Source organism: Anguilla anguilla, chromosome 1 (genome assembly GCF_013347855.1).
Source record: "Anguilla anguilla isolate fAngAng1 chromosome 1, fAngAng1.pri, whole genome shotgun sequence".
NCBI lineage: Eukaryota > Metazoa > Chordata > Actinopteri > Anguilliformes > Anguillidae > Anguilla > Anguilla anguilla.
In genome coordinates, this window is record NC_049201.1 from 22272973 (window position 1) to 22293407 (window position 20435).

The 20435-nt window shown below is 45.7% G+C and overlaps 1 protein-coding gene across 6 annotated transcripts in view; it reads left to right on the plus strand.

Annotated features, from left to right (window-relative positions):
* LOC118212746 (neuronal PAS domain-containing protein 3) overlaps positions 1-20435 on the plus strand; it is a 303159-nt gene that overhangs the window by 263759 nt on the left and 18965 nt on the right. For all 6 annotated transcript variants that reach the window (XM_035390971.1, XM_035390991.1, XM_035390981.1 and 3 more), the window contains one exon: positions 17545-17663. In XM_035390971.1, the coding sequence (XP_035246862.1) occupies positions 17545-17663 (119 nt within the window). The remainder of the gene's footprint in view (positions 1-17544; positions 17664-20435) is intronic.

The window sequence follows — 20435 nt, forward strand, 5'->3', positions numbered from 1 at the left end:
AAACCGCTCGCACTTTCGATTCCGCGATTCCTGCGACGACAGCCGCGCCCCTCCTGAAATATGCGCACGAGGCCGAATATCAATTATAATGTACATTGATGTAATACACTAATAAATGTCAGCAATATTGTCCACACTGGGCTTCGTGCACAAAGATCGTCTATCAGGAGTCGAGGTGGCGCGCGCCAGCTTATCAGACATGAAATATTGGGACTTGTTTGAATTATTCTCCCCGGCGCGGCCCGGGGGTGCGTTGGTATTCCGCGCGGCTCCCGTAAACAAGATGGGGCCGCCTTGTTTCCAAGGCGTTTATTCACGGGGGGGTGGGGGGGGGGGGAGAAAGGCCACCGCGACCCGACTTCGTTCTTCGGCACCCTTTCAAATGCGTCTCCGAGGTTATTTAAAGGAGCAAATATAATTCTCACGCGCGGCTTTGCGTTGTATTTTAGACTGCCCTCTCTTAGAAGTGAGAAGTTTGTGTTACGGTAAATTTCATTTGTGTGTGTGTGTGTGTGCGTGTGTGTGTGTGTCTGTGTGCATGTGTGCTCTTGCGGGTGTGTGTCTTTGTGCTTGTGTCTGTGTGTGTGTGTGTGTGTGTGTGTATTTGTTTAACTAGGTGCTTATAATGCTGAAGAGATAAGAGCAAACAGCAAACAGGTCTACTCCCAATAAACTGGGAAATTATCGCTCCAGCTTTCCTCGTGACACAATTTGTCAAACCCGCTGATAGGAAACAAATTCTATTCATAACCAGCACCATCACCACCACCTCCCTCCCCTTAGCACCGGCGTGATTCGCTAGCAATTCAATTATAGTTTTGCAAGATAGTGAGCCCAGAGAGAGAATCCGGGCTGACAAGCAATATGACAGGTTGGTTACAGAGTGTTTATGCAATTAAACTTTCACTGACAATACCTGGCGCATGATGAATGCCAGGGCGGCGCTGTGTGAGCGCGTGCAGCGCCCCACCAGGACTGCACATTTTTCATTATTATACAGGCGCTCTGATCTTTAGGGGGACGGCCAGGAGTGGTAGCAGAGGGGGGGGGGGGGTGTTTGTGGGGGGGGTGGGGGGCGGGGGGGGGGGGGGGGGGGTGGTTGGGGGGGGTGAGAGAGTTGAGGAGCGAGGGGAAGATAGGAGATGGGTTGAGTGAGGGAGCCGCAGACAGAGCTGATAGGAACTGGGAGGGGGGGGGGGACGTGTGGGAAAATATTTGCTAATACAAGAGCAACATTGAGTTTGGGGGGGGGGGGGGGGGGGCGGGGATGACAATTGTCTGTTTTTGTTTTTTTTTTTGTATGCCTACCGGTTTGATTTTTCTATTCAGTCTGTATTGTGCCTTCTCATGACAAACATTTTGCTTTTATTTCTCAATTTTTTTTACTGTTTCTGATCAAAGCTAGTGCAGTCCTTTTTCATTCTGCAAAAAAAATATATATTAAAATTCATCAGTTGTATATATTAGTGCTTGTTTCAACTTCACAGATAGTCGCGCGGTGTGTATCTCAATAAAAACACATTTTCAACAGAGAAAAATGCCAAGTTGCTCATGCATGCAAAGCAATGTCTATAAATCATTAATTAAAACTTGCAAACTCTAGGCCTGACGACCGCATTCTCTTCAGATGGTAAGGTGGAAAAAGACAGGGCCAGGTTACATGAAATAATTTAGGAAACATCGGGTAGCATTCTTTTGGAATAGAGCTTCCTTAATTTGAGTGCGCTAAGATAGCTCTTTATTGTAACTTGGCCTCATTGTGATATGAATACTTATAATGGCAGGCCTAGATTTTTTATAGACAGTGCTTTGTATGCGTAACTCAGCATTTTTCTACATTGAGAACATGTTTTAAGATCAGATGTTTTTATTGGTAGATTTAGATAAATGTCCAATGGGGAGAATTATTGATTGTGGGACTGGAGCATTTGTGATGATGAAATCAGCAGGAAGAAGAAGAAAAAAAAAGTTTGGGGCTTTATTGTGTGGACGTGTGAAGTTGTATCTGAATTCTTTGTGTTTACATGGGGTCAGAAGGTACAGAAGTTAATGTTTTTAAGAGCTGAGAGTCTGTGGTCGTTGTGCTTATTTCTGTAGGGAAACCTGAAAAGTGCCAAACTCTCGGTGCTGTATAGGTATGGGGCATGCCGCCCCGCCAAGACGTAACTTGTGGGATAATTGAGTTATATGTAATGGTTTGTGTCTTTTCAGGAGTAGATTCAACTCTTGAAGTATTTCCTTTTTAAATTTCTGAAGACAATGTAACAGTCTGACATAAAATCCCTGTGCTGAATTTTTAATATAGCCCCAGAACAGCAGAATCACAAAAAGTGTTTTTCAAAATACACTCTTGAATGATGTCATTCGTTTTAGTATTGACACAGAATATTGTATGCACACTTTGTGTGCATTGTTGAATGCACAGAGTAACTTTACTGAATCTGTGTCATTACCCACAGCAGTAAAACACAACTGTATTTGTCCCACAAAGTTAGGTTGAGTTTGAGCCAGTCATGGTTCTTTGATTGACTGCCTCCTAGAGATTCACGAGGTGGCTACAGACTGTAATCAGTGAGAGCTTTCAAGTAAAGTACAGTATCAGTTCCAGTAGAATAGTTTCCCAGTATTTGTAATTCATACTGTAACAAAGATGAACTGAGATTTACTACCTGTGGGTTTCACTAACATACACATTTCTAGCAACATTTTAAAACGAAAATAGAACATTACCACGTATTATAGTGTCTACATGGCCAGACAACAGTAGATTCAGATTCATCTTCAAAGGCTGAATAGTTGAGGCTTCTGAGACTTTGTAAAGGCATACTCCACAGATGTTGGCCAGTCTCTGTGAACAACAAATGTTTGAACATGAGTAAAGTGATGTTGTCAAATATTACCAGGGGCCTAGAAATATGGGTCTCTGGCTTCACAGGTAGGAGACTGTGGAAAACAAGAGTAAGACATAGCATAACAAAAATGAAGGCTTATAGTCATGTCAGAATATTTGTCTTTTATTTGGCTTTTGTGGTCTGCATTCTGAAACGTGTCCTTATTGCACTCCTGAGAGTGCGTAGCGTTCCAGGTCATGTGAGCAGCGTTAGTCGCCCTCCGACTGCATATCGGTGAGCAGATATCGAGAAGTTTCGACGTTTTCTCCCTTTTTCTATTCGGAGTTGCGTTTCATGGGCAACGACGGACTGCTATCATCCAATGAAAAATAACCATTCAATAAATGTCGCCACAAAAACAGCTCTTATCTGAAATATATCGTATTTTTTGCTGCACAGCCGCGGCGAGAGAGCCATAGAAACGGAAAAATGTGATGCAGAGTAAACAAGAGCCGAGCGGCATATACATACTTGACGGAAGCGTAAGACGGGGAGTCTGTTGAGTTGAAGCGAAAGTACGCTGATAGGTGGCTGATACAGATCATTAAGTAACAGCATGGGCTGTCTCTTCTGATTGCGCTGATAAACACTATTATTTGTCTAGACTTTTTTATTTTATTTACAAAAATAGATTAGGGCCTACGCGGCCTGGTGTACGTTTTGTAAATTTCCTAACGAATAAATACGTAAATACAACAAGCGCAAGACGCGCACGCGTACGTACGTCGTTCGTCTCGCGAACGGTTCGCGTTTCATCTCTCGGTCTTTATTAGAAACACCGCATGGTCGGATGTTGACAAATGATCTTTGCTCAGAGCTGACCGTAATCTTATAGAATCACATAAATTTGTCTGGTGGGGGGGGGGGGAAACAAACTGTCTGATTGCAGACTGTACAATGCCCATGTTAATAAGTGCATGAGGGAGTGTGGGGTGCAGTCCCGCAGCAGCAAGGTAATGACGCACAGGGCACCGTGCCTCTTAAATAAAATATCCGTCTGGATCCTGTGCCTCCATTGAATATTCCGGCTCTTCATCCTGTCTGGGCCGCCCTGCCAGGGAGAGTCTTCTGAAGCTTATTAACATGAGGAAGGAACAGAGGCAGGGGGCTGAGAAGGTCCAACGTAAACACGCATTAATATAACACAACTGCCTCCTTCTGCGGCGAACGATGAATACGCCACATTTAGCCCCGGATTCAGTTCTGCCGAGCGGGTGGTTTTGTTTAGCCAGGCAGTGTACTACTGAGGGGGGCAGAATAACAAATGTGTCTCGCTGAAGTGGAACACGATCAAAATTCACACTACCCGAGTCTTTGTGTTGCGCGCGCACGTGTGTGTGAGTGTGTCTGAGAGTGTATGTGTCTGTGTGTGTGTGTGTGTGTGTGTGTGTGTGTGTTTTGGTGCGTTTAGCATTTCAGCGGCACGATCCCCTTCCATCCTACACCCCATCCATCTGTGTGTGACTCCCCAATGATAAAGCAGAACCGCTCAATTTAACAGCGAGGGAACGGTGTTTTGTCTGTGCATGTGTACACACGCCCCCAATCCCTCATCTCAAATGCTGATTGTCAGCTTGTCATAAAGCGCGCTTTCCCCGTATTAGTGTATACGGTAACGTTAACATATTCTGCAGAGGTTTTATATGCACTATTATGTGCAAAGATCAGAGTTAGTTGAGGTGTTCTTTTTAATTAATCATTTGTCCTTCAAACAGTAAATGTTCTCTCTTCAGAGCATGTTCTCCTCAGATAATTAGGTCCCACAGTCAGGCTAATTCCACTCCAGGACCCACTGTAGCGACCTGCTTCTTTTGTGTGGGTAATCTTAGTCTTGTCAGATCCGGTCTCCCAAGAATTCCTCCTCTCTGAAAGAGGAATGAGAAATGCTTTCTTTCTCTTTCTGTGCCCTACACCTTTTCCAGCGCATACATAAATGGACGGGCGCGCACACACACACACACACACACATACACGCACGCATGCACAAACACGCACACAATCAGACATGCACATGCATAAAAACGACATGTAGGTGTGCACAAAAACAATGCACAGACACAGCACGTTCAAGAAGCACACAAATACACAAATGTAACCGATGGATACATATGCACAAAGGCATGCATGCATGCATAAACAAATACACACAAAAACAAAATGCACACACTGCATACTGACAAACACAAAGAAGGTACACAGGCAAACACACGTACGTGCATGCAGACACACACACACACACACACAGGCACACGCACACTGTGAGCAGCAAGCCGGGTAGTGAGGTGTTGATTTTTTAGTAAGCTGCAGAAATGACAGCGGCGTATTTGGGTCTGAAACGAAAAAATAATCCTATTAATTCAAAGTGAATAACAAAGAGGACTAGGACTTTTCCCAAGTTGTTCCATTTATTCAACCTGCTAGTGTTTTGTTCTTCCATCATAATTATTTCCAAGTCAGATCCGCACTGATTTCCTGGTGGACTTGTGTACCTCAGACTAACTTAAAGAACAACGGAGCCCGGATAATTCACACTATTCCTTTGGGGTCGTGTTCTCTGTTTTTTTCAAGGACATTTTTATTACAAAGCTGATGAAATTTGCATATTAATTCATTTCTTTCAATTTTTAAGATTAAATGTTGTCAACATGTATCAGTGCAAGGCTTTGACAGAGCTGATGAAATGGGTCAGTCAAGCTTGAACACTGTGGAGCAAAGCAGCCATCTGCAACCTCCCAGCCCCCAGTGCCGCACGCTGTCTCTCCTGCAACTTGATTAAAGAAAAGAACTTTGACTAGGGAGGGATGCAGGGGAGGGGTTAGAGGAGACGGTGGGGGGGGGGCAGCTAAAATGGTATGCCAAATTCTATCAACTGGCTTTTGAGAGATTTCTCCTGAATTAGAACAGCATTAAAATCCCTCGGTTCGATGCATGCTTTTTTCCCCCTGTACTGTTCAATGTTTTTTTTTTTTAAATTATTTTATGACCTTTGAACTTTCTGGGTGAGTCATTCTGTTTTTGTAGAATGGATGCCACTTCCACTGAAAGGGGTCCTCAAAGAGAACACACATTTTTGGGGTTGGGGTAGTCTCGTTCACCTCTAATCTTTCCTGAGCTTATCGTCTCTCTGGCTTCCATTCTTTATACAGAATCCACTGAATCTCTGTTATAATAATGGACTGGGCAATTCATGTAAAACATCACAGATGCTCATTCTTCAGCCACTCTGTAAATTGCTGTGGATAAATAGGAGACTTTGTTGCCTTTCTTATGAATTTCCAGATTTTGTGTGGAATCACTGTATGTTAGCAAGAGTGAAAGGTGAGAAATGCCGAATGTGAAAGAATTCAAGGCCAAGATTTTCTAAATGTAATGTATGTTCATTGCTACTGGTACTTTGTTTTTTTCTTTAGTCCTATCTTGGAAACGATCCAGTCAGCACTGGCTGGAAGAGTCCTAGATATGATAATGCCAAGGGCATGCAGAATGAGCGCATTTCACAAACTGCCACTCAAGGGCAAGAAAGCCAGCAAAGTAGTCAACATTTAGTCAACATGAAAATTACCTTCACGGTTTCTCTTTCCTCTCCAGCTCCAAGTGTAGAGTGGTTTACGCAATGCTTTACGACACGTCTTTTTTGTTTACTTTAAAACAAAAAAAAAAGCCTTATCCAGGAAGGCTTCACGCCACACCGCCCACATCACACCCCTCAGATGAGCAGACCAGCTGAAGCCTTTTTTTCTTCCTTTGCCACTAATAGATGGCACACAGCAGTGTGGCTGCGTCAGCATTTCTCTCCGCGGGCTGGATTATTAGTGTTGACTCGAGTCGCCCCTCTGACAAGTGCCATACCCTCTCTATCCCCTGCACCCATTACAGCTGATCGGTAATGATGATGTCTCCCTCCCAACCCCCCAACCGCTGGCTCTGACATTTCTCCAACCAACACCCCCCCCCTCCCCTCCCCCACCCCAGTACCTTTGCTGTAGTTTTTCGTTCACATCTCACCACACCCAGTAACCACTTATATGTTTCTTTAAAAAAAAATGTCCCACCTGTCCCTGTTTTTCACTGGAGGAACTCTCGTGTTATTTTATTTGTTTACCGTCGCACGTCTCATAGCGAAAAATCATAAAGGAGCCGCGCGGGCGATATCTGGCGCGCACATCTGCTCTCGGGGGTGGGTCGACCGCACCTGTCCGCCGACACGGGGCCAGAGTGACCCGGCGCCGATAAAAAGTGGCCCGCCTTGTCGCGCCGTCGCCCCCCATTACCATATTAATAATGGATGGGCCGCGTCACCCCCCTCCCCCCCCCCAGCCCGTGGCAGATTGAAGATTCCCGGAGGCCACCGGGTTATCTCCCCATTAGCCACGATGGGGGGGGGGGTGGAGGCGGGGAGGGGGATTTCACAAAAAAATGCACCGCTGAGCTTACGTTGGCGTGGGGGGTGGGCGGTTACCTCCGATCTCCCGGGGCAACGGGCGGAGGAGACGCCCCTTCTTCGGGCCGCGGCGGGAGAGGGGCGCCGCGCGCCTCGGGTGGTGGTCGAGGGGTCGCGACCCCTGAAAGCGGCGCTCCGGGGGCTCGGTGGCGGGACGGGACGGGACGGGACGCGGGGGGAGGGCTCGGGGTGAGCGGGCACCTGTCGGCAAGGTCGCCCCCTCGCTCGTCCGCCCCGCTCCGACTCCGGCGGGCTTGTCGGCGTGTTTGTTCTCCGGCTAATTGTTATGTATTACCGGGCTCTGTGCGAGGCACGCCCCGAGCGCCGCCAGATCGCCCGATACCGAAGATCAGGGGGCTGCGATCGCCGCGGATGACTGAGCAGTAAAACATGATGGGCGATTTCAAACAACAATTATCTTACCAGTGTTTGTTTCCATCGTGACATTCTGAAGGTCAGCGTAGTGACAATTCATGGGAGGCAGAGGAAGCGTCGGGCGGCTGTAGTTAAAGGCATGGCACACAGTATTCGCACGTGCGCGCACACACACACACACACACACAACAAGCCTACAGTATACACACAAGTGCTACCATACCCACAAATGTGAAATTCATCAGATGGGTAGTATTCTTACACCTTAAAGTGATTTATGACTTGACAGACACAGTGACATCATTTCTGCAAACCAATCAGAACCTGCTTTTATTTCCCTGTGCTTTTTTTTTTTTTTTTTTTTTGGGAAAGGGTGCATTATATTGAGCATGATGCAGGTTTTGAATTTTTCACCAAAAAATGCTCAGTAGCTCCAAAAATGGAGACATCAGCAAACAAAAAAAAACCCTATTCCTTATTTGTCATTAATCGGTGCACAGAATGACATTGGCAAGCCGCTACCGCTAATGCTTATCACATTGTCATGCCTTAAGCAGGTGAAGTGTGAAGAGATTCGCCGTGACGCGTATGTCGCGGCGCTAAGCGGTGACGTAATTAATTACGCGTACGCCACGATCAATCTGTCCACGCGTCAGTCTCGCACGTAATGAAGTTAAATGCGGGGGCGGTGCCCAATGGCGGAGGAGCCGCGCTGTGGAAAGCGAGCGGTACGTAGCGGGCGGCGCGCCGCGGCTAACGGCAGAGACGAAAGAACACGGGAAAAAGTACCCGCGCCATTTAAATTCACTTCGTGACGTCGCTGAACTCTCACGAAAAAGCGCTCGGGTTCGTCACTTTTTTAATTTCTGAAAAAAGTCTGCAGATGAAGCCGGTCCTCTCACTACAGTGTGGGGACGTAGGGTACCAGCTCTGCCTGTTTCCACCGGCAGAGAGAGAGCGGGAGAGAGAGAGAGAGGACGAGTGAGAGAGCGGGAGAGAGAGAGAGAGAGGACGAGTGAGAGAGAGAGAGAGGGGGAGAGAGAAGGGCGAGCGAGGTCTCGTAAGGCCACGGGGCCCGCTCTGTGCCTGTCAGCCGCGGCGAGGCCCCATTGTCGCGCGGCGCTACGTTGAGAAATCGCCCCGCGCCGCTCCTCAATATGGAGCCAGCCAGTGGTGCCTTCCAATTAGCGCGGAGCCCGGCGCATTATATATCATTACTAATGTACGGCGTGACGCCCCCATTCATCACCGGGCCTGAGCCGCCGACCCGCAGTCATCAAAAGCGGCGGGAAAGACTGGATGTGCCAGAGTTACAGCGCGCGCGCTTTATTTTGATTTATCTGCGCGCTAAACGCTTGACGTTTTGAATTGGTACTAATATTTATATAAATGTAAATCGAGGAATATTAGCTAGAGTAGGCAAGCTTGACTGAGGCATATAAGTCATGTACCATGCTTGTAGTTGTGTGTGTTCCTTCCCCTCGCACCCTCCCCCCACCCCACCCCCCCCCCACTCCTCACCCCACTCCCCCATCGCGTGAAAGAAATGTACCCAGAATTCAGCTGTCTGAGACAGGCGGAATGGGCCTGAGGACCTGTCGCTTGGTTATTGATGTTGGGCTTTCAGGACTGCAGAAAGTAATACTCTTAAAATGCCATCATTTAAATGTGGATGGTGGCATGCTGAAAGGTTTCATCATGAAATTAATTTTGGCTCCTCCAGTCCGTGAGTAATGTGTTGTTGTTGTTTTTTTGTCCCACACAACAACCTGGAAATCAGCGCCTCCTCTCAACAGCAAGGCTGGCTCTTTGCCAGTCACATGACATGTCTAGTCACATGACCTTCCAGGGCATGCCAAGCCAAATGCATAAAAAGAGAACTTACCAGACTTTCGGTAACAAAATATGCATTGAAGGGGCTGGCAGCTATTCAGGGTCGTGCATAATCAGCTGTAGCATAATTGGTAGCATTGTCCTGGGAGGGAGGGAGGCAGGGTGGGAGGGAGGGTTTCAGTTGGTGAGCTTCTCCGCAAGTCACTGTGCACCAGCAGGTTCGCTGGGAGATTGGGAGACTGCAGAATAACTGTGTTGGCTTAACTCTTCCCATGCAAGGACTGCACAGCTCAGCTACTATTAGACTTGTAACAGGCCTATTTAAAATATAATCGTTTCCAGGATGTATACTTTTACCTGCTCTTAACCAAAAAGAAGCAAGCTGTTTTTTTTTAATTGTTTGTTCCATATTGTATGAAATTTACACTTTGAAGGTTCTTCCACAGATATTTATGGAACCCAACCATGATATGAAATGCACATCAGATGGGACCAAGATATGAAATATAGCCTCTGAAATAAACGAAAGGCTCAGAGTTTGCTTTTTAACTGCATCTTTAAATTTTACAATATTAATATCTTCCTCAGATTCTTGGGTGCGGTACATTGGGTATTCAAAAGACATTCATCATGTGCGTTTTCATCTCTGATTTTGATTTCATGTTGTCCTTAGTGTCAGTGACAGAGCTGCATTAAGTAGCATTGTGCTTTCTGCCGAGAAGATATTAATCCTCCTTATGTTAATAGCACAAGTGTGAAAAATGAGAAGACGAAGAATAATATGTAAGAGAATGTGAAATATTGTCTGACCTTAAAAATCAATAATTGTTTGACCAAGGGGAAAAGGAGGGAATAAGACAGTATGTGGAATGGGCAGGATTCATACAGTTATTTAATTAAGTCGGCTATGACTAAATTAAAATTGTATCGAGGAGGTTGGTGCTGTGTTTTTGGAGACCAATTAGCTTATTGTTTACAAGTGAATTCAGAGTTGCTCCTCCACAAATCCTTACAGGTTTTTTCCCTGGATTCTGCCACTGTTCAATAGATATCACATTTTAAGACGGGGCTAACACACCTATTAGTCTGCATTAGAGTGGCTTAGAGACAATTGAACGCCAAATTGCGATGGTATAATGTTCTCATGTAATAGGATTTGACTGTGATTATAAGTAAATGTTCTCATGGGCTCAAAACAAAAAGAAAGACATGCTTTCATCCTCGAGGCATCCGATACTGCTCATCTTGCACAGGCACCCAAGAGCCAAGTCATTATGGTTTTACCGTCATTTTTTAAAACATTTTAAGCGATTTAGACTTTAAACACCGAGTCTAAAGAAAAGCTGACATGTAGCCAAGAGGGGTCGATTGAACTGGACGCATTTCAAAGCTGAGGTCCCGTGTGATGCCGATCGCCAGGCGATAAGGAAAAGAACAGTACCATGTTCTCCCAATCTGTCATGGAACGATCTTTGTTAATATGTTTGCCGTATATTCCGTCTCGGAATCTTTATTACCGTTATTTATATTACTGTGCCTGCACTGCAGCAGTGAAGAATCAGTTTCAAAGTTCATAAAAGGTGGGTCGAAGGAGTACTGTGTGTAAAACTTCAAACAAACAAAAAAAAAAATCATCGTAAGAGTTCCATGCGCTCTGTTGAACCAGAAAATGGCTACATATTTCAGACGTATAGTAGCCATTTATCAGAGCACGTGTAAAATGCCTGACCAGTGTGAGGTAACACCAAATCAATTGATAACCGAGTGATAAACAGGGATTCATGAGAGACTATTAAACAATCAACAGCGAAATAACGAGCCCTTCCAGAATAAGTGATCTTTAGTAATTCTGAATGCAATAATAATAAAAACCTAAATCACAAAGGGAGAATGGCCATGAAATGAATTGCTATTAATATTACTGCTTTAATATCATTTATTTGCTTGACAGACTCCTTTATCCTCAGCTTTCAGTTATACTCAGATTTACTACAGGGTGAGTCCTTTGCTAATGGGTACAATGAGCCTTCCTGAACCGAACCCACAGCCTTTTTCATTTTGCGATGACTCCCTTTTTGGATAAAAATGCGACAACAGGGCCCATCCAGCGTAGGATGTAGGAGAAGCTGAGTTTTAGAGTCTGGCACGTTAAAGAAAAACCTCCACGAGAAGAAGATGCTCAGATGCGTCCTCAGAGGGAGGGGGGGGGGGACTCAGACAACGGAGGCGGAGAATACCATTTCATCAGAAATGCGGCGGGCCCGCGGAGGAAGCGGAGGGAGCGGCTCTCTGCATGATTACACGGCCGAGGTCAGAGCGCTGTAAATGTCAATCGCCACACCGAATGCGAGAGACTAAATGTTACGGCGAAGGTCACGGGAAATACCCTAAAGGAATGCATCTGTTTCTCCGAATAATTTGGTTGACCAGTTTGGCAGCGTTGTATATAAGAATACCTGTGGGTCTTGATGGGATGGGAAATGAATGGGGGGAGGGGGGGGGCTCGTTAAACAACAAACTTTGTTGTTTGCTCCATGTTCTCAACTGAAAAAAAAAAAGAAAAACCAAAGAAGCATTCAAATGTCATGTTGCATTACATCATTGGAAATGTAATTGTGAGTAAAATGTTTTTTTTATTTTTTTTTATTTTTTTTTTTAGAAGTGTTTGTGGTGCTTTAGAGAAACAAGCATATTCAAGTAGACATTTTAAACAGCACCTTTTGTCCGAAACACTAATTAATTTACACTACGACTATACTTTAACATTAATGTCCAGTCAGGGCTTGAAATGAATGCTTAATGCGTTTTCCCGGAAGAAGTCCGTAGGTTTTTTTTGAAAATTAGTCGGACGGAATGAGTAGGAAGCGCAGGAAGTGTACGGAGAAGTCCGTTTATTTTGCGGGGCCGATTCCGAAAACCTTCGCTACCGTACTGTAATGGGCCGAAGGGCTTCCCTGGCCCTGGGCGTGCGGAGCGGCCGAGGAGACACAGGGAGGACGGGGGCGGAGGGAGAGGCGATTCGCTCGGTCGGCCGGCTCGGCGCCTCCCCCCCGACTTCAGCTTTCGGCGGACCTGTTGAACCCTTTCTGAGCGCCGGAAAAGGTCGGCCCTCCCGAACAGCCCGGCGACACGTCTGTTACCGGCGAGGCCCGGTCGCCGCGTCGATACCGCGGCGCTTCAGACGGATACGCGCGGCGGCGGCGGCCTCTTTTTTTTACAGAGGGAGCTAGGCGATTGAATAAAACGGTCACGTTCCCCCCGGGCGCCGTCAAAAAAAAATCTGCAAAACAAGTTGGGGATAAGTGATGGCCTGCCAGCGAGCTCTTAATGTCAGGGTGGCTCGTCGTCGCGTCTCTGAACGAAACGGCCGTTGCGCCGGGTCCTCGGTCGCACCGACTCCCGCGAAAAGGAAAAACGCCGACTTCGCCGGCGTGCGTGTTGCTCGAGCCCTGGGCTTCTGGCGCCGCTCACCTCACACCGCAGCCGGGCTTCGCCTCTGAATCATTCAGCGAATAACAGAAACAGGACCATCAAATATTCTCCCCCACCCCCCGCCGAAGCATGTTCCACCTTACGTCTGCTTTGGAGTGGACCCTGTAAAGAAACATGTTTTTCTGCCATTTTAAAAATGAAAGAAGAAACCGGCTTTGATCAGGGTGTAAGTGTGAGGCAGGTTTTGAAGGGTTTTATATATTTTTTTTTTTTCCCCCGGTTTGAACTCGGTATCACTATGCGGCAAGGCGTACCGTACGACCTTAACCGTCTTGCCAGTCAAACTCCGCATTGTTAGACGGGTCTGTCTTGTGGCTTTTTGCACGTCCCCTGTTGGAAACATGTGACCTGGGTCACACGTCACTCCTGGTTCGAGGTCTGTTTGAAATCCTTCAGCAGCGTATAGTATATAAGCTAAATATATTCCATTTCGGAGCTTGTTGTGATAAATGGGTTGTATATAAAAATAAACAATGTACAGTAAGCACATAAATAATGTAATAGCGGATGCAGGTTCTCTTCTCCCCCAAATCCATTGTAATATTTGACTCTATTTCTGTGCATGCTGGCACTCACAGACTGTGACTGTTTTCCAGGATTCTAGGCCCAAAAAAACATAAAGCATTTTTTGAAAGTTAAAATAACTAATTCCATGAAAAACAGAATTAGATGTGATGTCTGTTTGCAAAAGAGAACAATGGAAGTAGTCTAAAATGAATTTAACATTACTAGGGCGCACAATCATTTAATGATGTGTGTATTTGTCTGAAAATATACTGCCTAATTATCTTTGGTGACAGAATTTGAAATGCAACATTAACAAATTATTGACTTTTGTAAACAACCTAATACATTACATCAATGCTGTTTTAAATAAAAACTAGAAATCTTTTTGCTTTCAGGGTATTGTACATTTGTACAGGGACAGTATGAAAGCAAACAGTATGGTTTTTTTTTGTTAATCCATGCAAAGTATGGATTATGACTATTGAGAAGTGTGGTATGGGTTTATGTGTGTATAGCAACATTAAATATTTGTCTACATGGTATAATCTGTGAGGTTTTTGTTATGTGTACAACCAGGAAAACAAATGTCATGTTTCTTTTCACTTGACTAATGAATGAATTAATTAATTAATAGCTGACAGTACTGTCAGTACTTGCATAATGTGAAATTGTATAATATCTGCTATTGCAAAACTCCTTAACTCGTTGTCTGAGAAGCCATTATGAATTTGCAGAAGTTCAGTAAATACGTATCTCCATATATCAACATTCACTATGTTTACATTTCAGTCTTTGCGCCTTCTGTATTTTGAGTGGAAAAAAACTGTCCTGTCTTTGAACTTTTCTTCTTCTCTGTGTCTTAGTTATATGATTATGATAAATAGACCTAACCAAATCGGAAATTTCTAAAACAGAGCTATTTACCGCTATCTTGGCACCAAGAGGTGGCCGTCTTTCCGTTTGTCTTAACCCGATTGTAATAACTCTGCTGTCTCATATTCCGCAGAGCCTCGGTGGAAGTCTCCTTTCCTGCCCCAGTAATATGCCCACAGGGAGGTTTCAACCTGTTTTACTGCATGGCAGAACAAACTATGTTTCAATTGAACGCGAAGAGAGAGAAGGAGGAGAGAGAACGGTCGCTCGAGCTGAATTTATTTCTTTACTTAAATTGATTTTATTTTGGTTTGTCTCCAAAAATTTATTGGCCGTATCAATAAGAAGAGAAACTAATGATGTAGATATTTTAGAGATCTTTTTTATCAAATAAATATGTGTATATACACTTGTATGCACGCTGGAGGGAGTTTGTGTTGTGTATCATATCTTGAAAAGACATCAATTTAATACAATTGAAAATGGCATTTTCCCCCAAAATTTAAGAGTACTTTTTTACTCTTGATTTTTTTTTTTTTTTAAACAGTCTACTGTTCTCAGAATTAATATCAATGTACCGTGCAACTATTTCTTTCATTGTGAACATCATATGCTATAGCTCATTGATCTGTTATTTTCACTGTATTTTAAATATGTTTAGATATGCTTCGTTTTTCTAAAAATCAAGAGATTTTCAGAAATTCATCAAAATGAAGTTACTGCAATGGCTGCCAGCAGCAGCTTTTTGTGAGCAACATACTGTGAATAGTCATATTGTGCACTGCGACACGTGCTCTTAATTTCTCATAGAAGTACAAAGCATATTTATTTTTGACATTGGTTGACATTTAAAGATTTGGATAGCGTTGGTTTTAAGCGCGGCTCATTTTATCTGTTTTCAACATCTGAAGTGTGCGGGGGGGGGGGGGGGGGGGGTCATGTGCTTGGTCAGTCAGGTGTACGGTTCAATTTCACTAAAACGCAAGATCAAAAGCACGACACAGCGGACGCGGCTCTGACGATCCTCACCTGTTAGGAGCGCGCGCTTCGAGTTATGGAAAAAACGTCAGCGCCCTCACTACCATGTCACACTCCCTCCTCCCACCGCCCCCCCCCCCCCCCCCCCCCTCCCCCTCCCCCTCACGGAGACGCGGCGGTAAGCGGGCCGTAGAGATGACCTCGAAGCGGCCGATGAAAAGGAGCGCTGCGTCTTTAAGCCGGGGCTCGCTCCTGATGGAAACCGCGCCGCTCTCGTGCGGCTCTGATCTTGTGTTTTAGTAAAATAGAACTCCGCGCCTGACTGACAGCTCTGATCTGAAGCGTTTAAGTGTAAGTTTTGATCTCTGTGCCTTTGATTAAAACTAATGAGCTCATTTAATTCAAAATGGGAATCTCTGATAAGAGAAATAAGGTTGATGTGATTGGATTAGAGGGGCGAATTAAACTCTTAGAGCTGAAGTTTGTGCTTATACAGTGTATTAAAAAGCAGTTGGCGTATTCTGCTGTGTTAGATGATGAGAAAAATTTCATAGTAATTCATATTTAATCAGAAGAAATGAAATGACTAAATATAACATGGCTCTGCTTTTCCCCGGAGTGATAAAGGACTAGTTAGATTTTAAATGACATTTAATTCATGTCCTCAGAAACTAAAAAAAAAAAAAAGGGGTTCTCTGAAAGAGAACGACAGTGGCGCTAACGCAACCCCCCTCCCCCCCTCTCCCTCGCCGCCAAAACTCCCAGCCCCCCCCTCCCCGTCTGAACGCATTGTTGCCACTTCCAAACCAAAGTCACTGATGCCTTGTTATATGCAGAGCAGCAGAAAACCGGATTTTCCAGGTGTCCTGCGAGTAATCCCTTTTCAATTTAATCTCCATGCCTTGTCCACGGCTCGCTTTCCTGTACAGTCTGCGAATGGCGGTATAGTAAACAGGGAACAGAAATGCACCGCTGCCCCCCCCCCCCCCCCACCACACATCTCCCCAGCCGTCACTCCCTCACCGCGAAAATCACGCCACTGAGCGCAAAGACCGATGGGATTATTTTTCCTTTTAAATTATGAAAAACTCAAATTGGTTTATGTCGGACTACCAAGTTATTCCATGACCTTGGTCGAATAAAGGCTCGTAAAGATAATTTCAGGGCTAAGAAATGTGATGTGTGCTGTGATGTACCGCACAAGTATTGCAAGGGTCCGTATTTGCAATAGATTGGTGGAATAAATGGAACAACCACACAGTGTACCATGATCTCATTTAAAACAAATTTCCCATTCATTTTGAAGGGGCAGTGTCACTGTGGCAGACACAGCACTAATGAATTATCTATGTATTAGAACTGTCTAGGCACTGAGCCCATATTGACTGCTTATTTGCTTACTAGACACCATTGTCCCAGGCAGCTTGGCTTTTATTTAACAGGCATCCAACTAAATAGCTGGATGTTTACTGAAATAATTAAGATGGCTTACAGTGGAGCGGAATCTCATCGGAGATTTGAACCTTCAGCGTTTCTGGTTAACCGGTTCAGATCCATTGAACCGCCCGACCACATTGGACCCTGAAAAACTGGAAGAAATTAACAGTTTGGCCGGTAGGCCATTACACATACAGTAAACAGGCCTCAAGGTTATAAAGATGCCATTTCTCACTTGCAGAATATAGATGAATTTCAGGTTGCCATTAGGAATTTCAACGGTTTTGTTGATGTGTGCGTCAGTCATTTTTAAATATCAGTTTTGATGTCAGCGTTGTTTCCGAAGATAACTGTTCCTTCATTTTTTAATTTAGAACTGATTTGTTTTGATATTTGTCAACTCCGCATCACTCATGTTCCTAATGTCGGTGACTGCGGAGTTTCAAGGATTTAAAAAGTCAAACAAAGCAGAGCATGTTTATTATCAGTGCGCATTATTAAAACATTGTCAAACTTTTATTGGCGTCATGTTTTTTTATTGAGTTCCTCTTCTCCATTAGACAATTACCTGGAGATGATAGGAACTCAATGAGAAGTTATTACAGCTTTTGTAACCGGACATGTTTTTAATATCGCGCCCCTCTCCAGGGCTTTCTCTGCTCGGGCTTATTGGGGAAAGTAATGGAAAGTAATTGGATTTCTGTTTGCCATCCGCAGTGGAGTCCACCAGTCCCAGCCTGTTGGCTCCAGACAACACTCTGGAGCGCTCCTTCTTCATCCGCATGAAGTCCACGCTGACCAAGAGAGGCGTCCACATCAAGTCGTCCGGGTACAAGGTACGGCGGCCGCCGCCTCACACCAACCGCCCCCCCACCCCACCCCCACATTCGAGCACACTTCAGCCGACCCCCCCCCCCCCCCAAATCAGCTCCCGCCGCGGTTCCCTCAATTCCCTCTATGCAGAGATCTGCGCCTGCCGTTCTAATTGAGTTCTAATTTATTCAGTCCTCGTTGTCTTTGACAACAGTATGTTGCATAAACAAATGCTAGGAAAATCAAATACGACTTCATGCTTGGTATTTCAAACAGAAGACATTTCTCCAAAATAAAGGCGCGCTAAGATAACCTATATTTTTTATTTATTTATTTTATTCACCTTTTTATGACCAGATTAGGTAAGGTTAGCTAGTTTTGCTATAATGTATCATTGCGGTTCCGATGAAGGTGAGCCTGTCTGCCTAAGAGGACGCGGGAGTTCGCCACCTGCTCCCTACGCAGATGTGTGCTCTGAAGCACTGTGTGGACTGTGGACTGCCTCTCCAGCCTCCCCGTTTGGAAAAGATGAGGGAGAAGGCAGGCTGCAGTCTAATGATCGTGCTCGACAGAGTGTGGTGATCCTCAGTCATTTCCTTAAACAGCTCTTTCAAACGACAATTTTTCTATCTGTTCGCGCAGCTGCTGCCTCCCAGACAGTGAGAGCACACACACACTCGGGTTATCACTCATTTCTCAATACCTGTCTGCTTGCAGGTGACAAAAATGGCTCACTCAATGCATGTCCTCTGAATGGAGATATACAGATGTCTTTAGCATTTGGAATATCGATATTCTGGACGTACATGTGATTTCCCGAGTACCCGGAGCATTGCCTGCACGTAAATCTGCCGTGTGAGAGCGCTGCAGGGATGGGGGGTAAGCTGCTTTCTGCGGTTCCTCTTTTTCCGGAAACGCCGCACCACCGCTGCACCCCAGCTCCGGGACAGGGGCAGACCCGGAGCTCCGGTGAACGCGCTCTCATTCCGCGGCTAAACGGTAGCGAAACCGTAGCAGGAGCCGGAAACCTAACGGCGACCCGAACGGGTCGTTCTGGCGTTCGAGGGGCGATTCAGACCCGGCAGAGCCGCTCCGTCCCCCGGCCCGAGGAACCAGCCGGCGAGGGGCGGCGTTCGCCCTGCCCTTCCAAACAAAAGGCGGCCGGCGGGTTTTTCGCTTTTCCGGGCGACTCTCTCTCCGCTGCCGAATTTCGTTTATCCGCGGAAAAAAAAGGGAGAGACGGCGCATCGGGCGCAGAGGCGCGTCCGAGTTCGCTAAATGCCTCCACTGCCCCTTGCCTTTCTTTTACCTCCCTCCCTCCTCATCCGCAGCGTCTGCCCGCACGCGCGTCTGCCCTGCCCGCACGCGCGCCCCATGCAAATAAACAGGAGTCGGGAGAGCTCCGCTTCGCCCGCCATAAATATTCACGCGCGCGGGCGCGCATACATTACCGGCGCAGACAAGGACAGCTCTTATTACATTTATTTTGAATAAAGTCAACACTTGTGTTTGTTACATAATCCGCCGGGCATAAATATTGCATGCGCGGCGCCGCCGTTAGCCAGGGGGCCCCCGTGTCAGACAAGACCCCCGGCCTCTCGAGCATCATGGCCGCTGATATCCGAGCCGCTCCCGAGGTCAAATCAAAGAGAAAGATCCTTCTTCTGGCTTCAAAACCCGTCTTTTTTTTTTCTTCTTCTTCTTCTTTTTTTTTTTTTAAACAGAGCTCGGCCCCCGTCTCGTTTAATGCACTCATGTAAAGGTTCTCCGTCATTATTTGCGCTGTACCGCATTTCGAAAGCACTCCCGAGAATCCCGCGAAAAATGATGAATCTGATTTCTTATGTATACCTCTTCTATATTCACCGGCGGGGGGAGAGAGGGAGAGGGGGAGAGAGAGAGAGAGAGAGAGAGAGAGCACTGTGTGCTGAACCATGAATTATAAAAATTGATCCCTTTGTTATGTTGGCTCGTATTAAATTGAGATATGCTATTCATCCGCCCGCCGCTGCCGCCGCCGTGCCGAACCCTTGCCGTGTCAGTTTGCATTTAGCCGCTTGAGCATATTAATGTTTTGCCAGAGCTTATGATGTTCTTGCCAAGAGCACTCCTGCAGCAATTTGGGCCCCACTTTCTCTTTGTGGCAATTACTTCAAAAAGTTGTATTTTTTAACTAACTTTTGATGCCCGTAGCTTTGGGCTTTCGGAGGGGGTAATTTCCATTTTGTGTTCCCCCCCCCCCACCCCCCCCACCCCCAACGTGTCTGAATGTTTATTTATTTAGGGGTTATTTTATTTTCTTTCATGGTCGTGGAGCGGGCCGGTGTTTTGCATGCATCGCTTTGCTCTGCAGCGGGGGATGCATTTGCACAGTGGAGCATGTGGGGATTTTGGGCAGTAATTAGACATCTTCTTTTCCCCCTTTTTCGGTGGGCTGTGATGTCTTATTAAAGCCCTGACTGGCAGCAGACTTGTCAAGCGTGTCCGCGCCTGTCACTCTCCTGTAACGATATGATAGGCGGCGCATTGGAAGCCCTACTGACGCCGGATTGACAGCTTCGGCTCACATTTGGCTCTGGATTAAACCGCTCTGGATCCGATTCAGCACCGGACTGACAACTCTGTGCCTCCGGTTCAACACTGGAAAGACAACACTGTGACTCTTGTCCAACACTGGATTCCGGTTTGAAGGGGTAGTTCACTTCAAACCGCAGTTCACAGTGTGTTTTTAAAAATTTAATTTCTGTTTTTGTTTACATTTACGTTGGCCCGGACAGCTTTTGTGTGAAGGATAT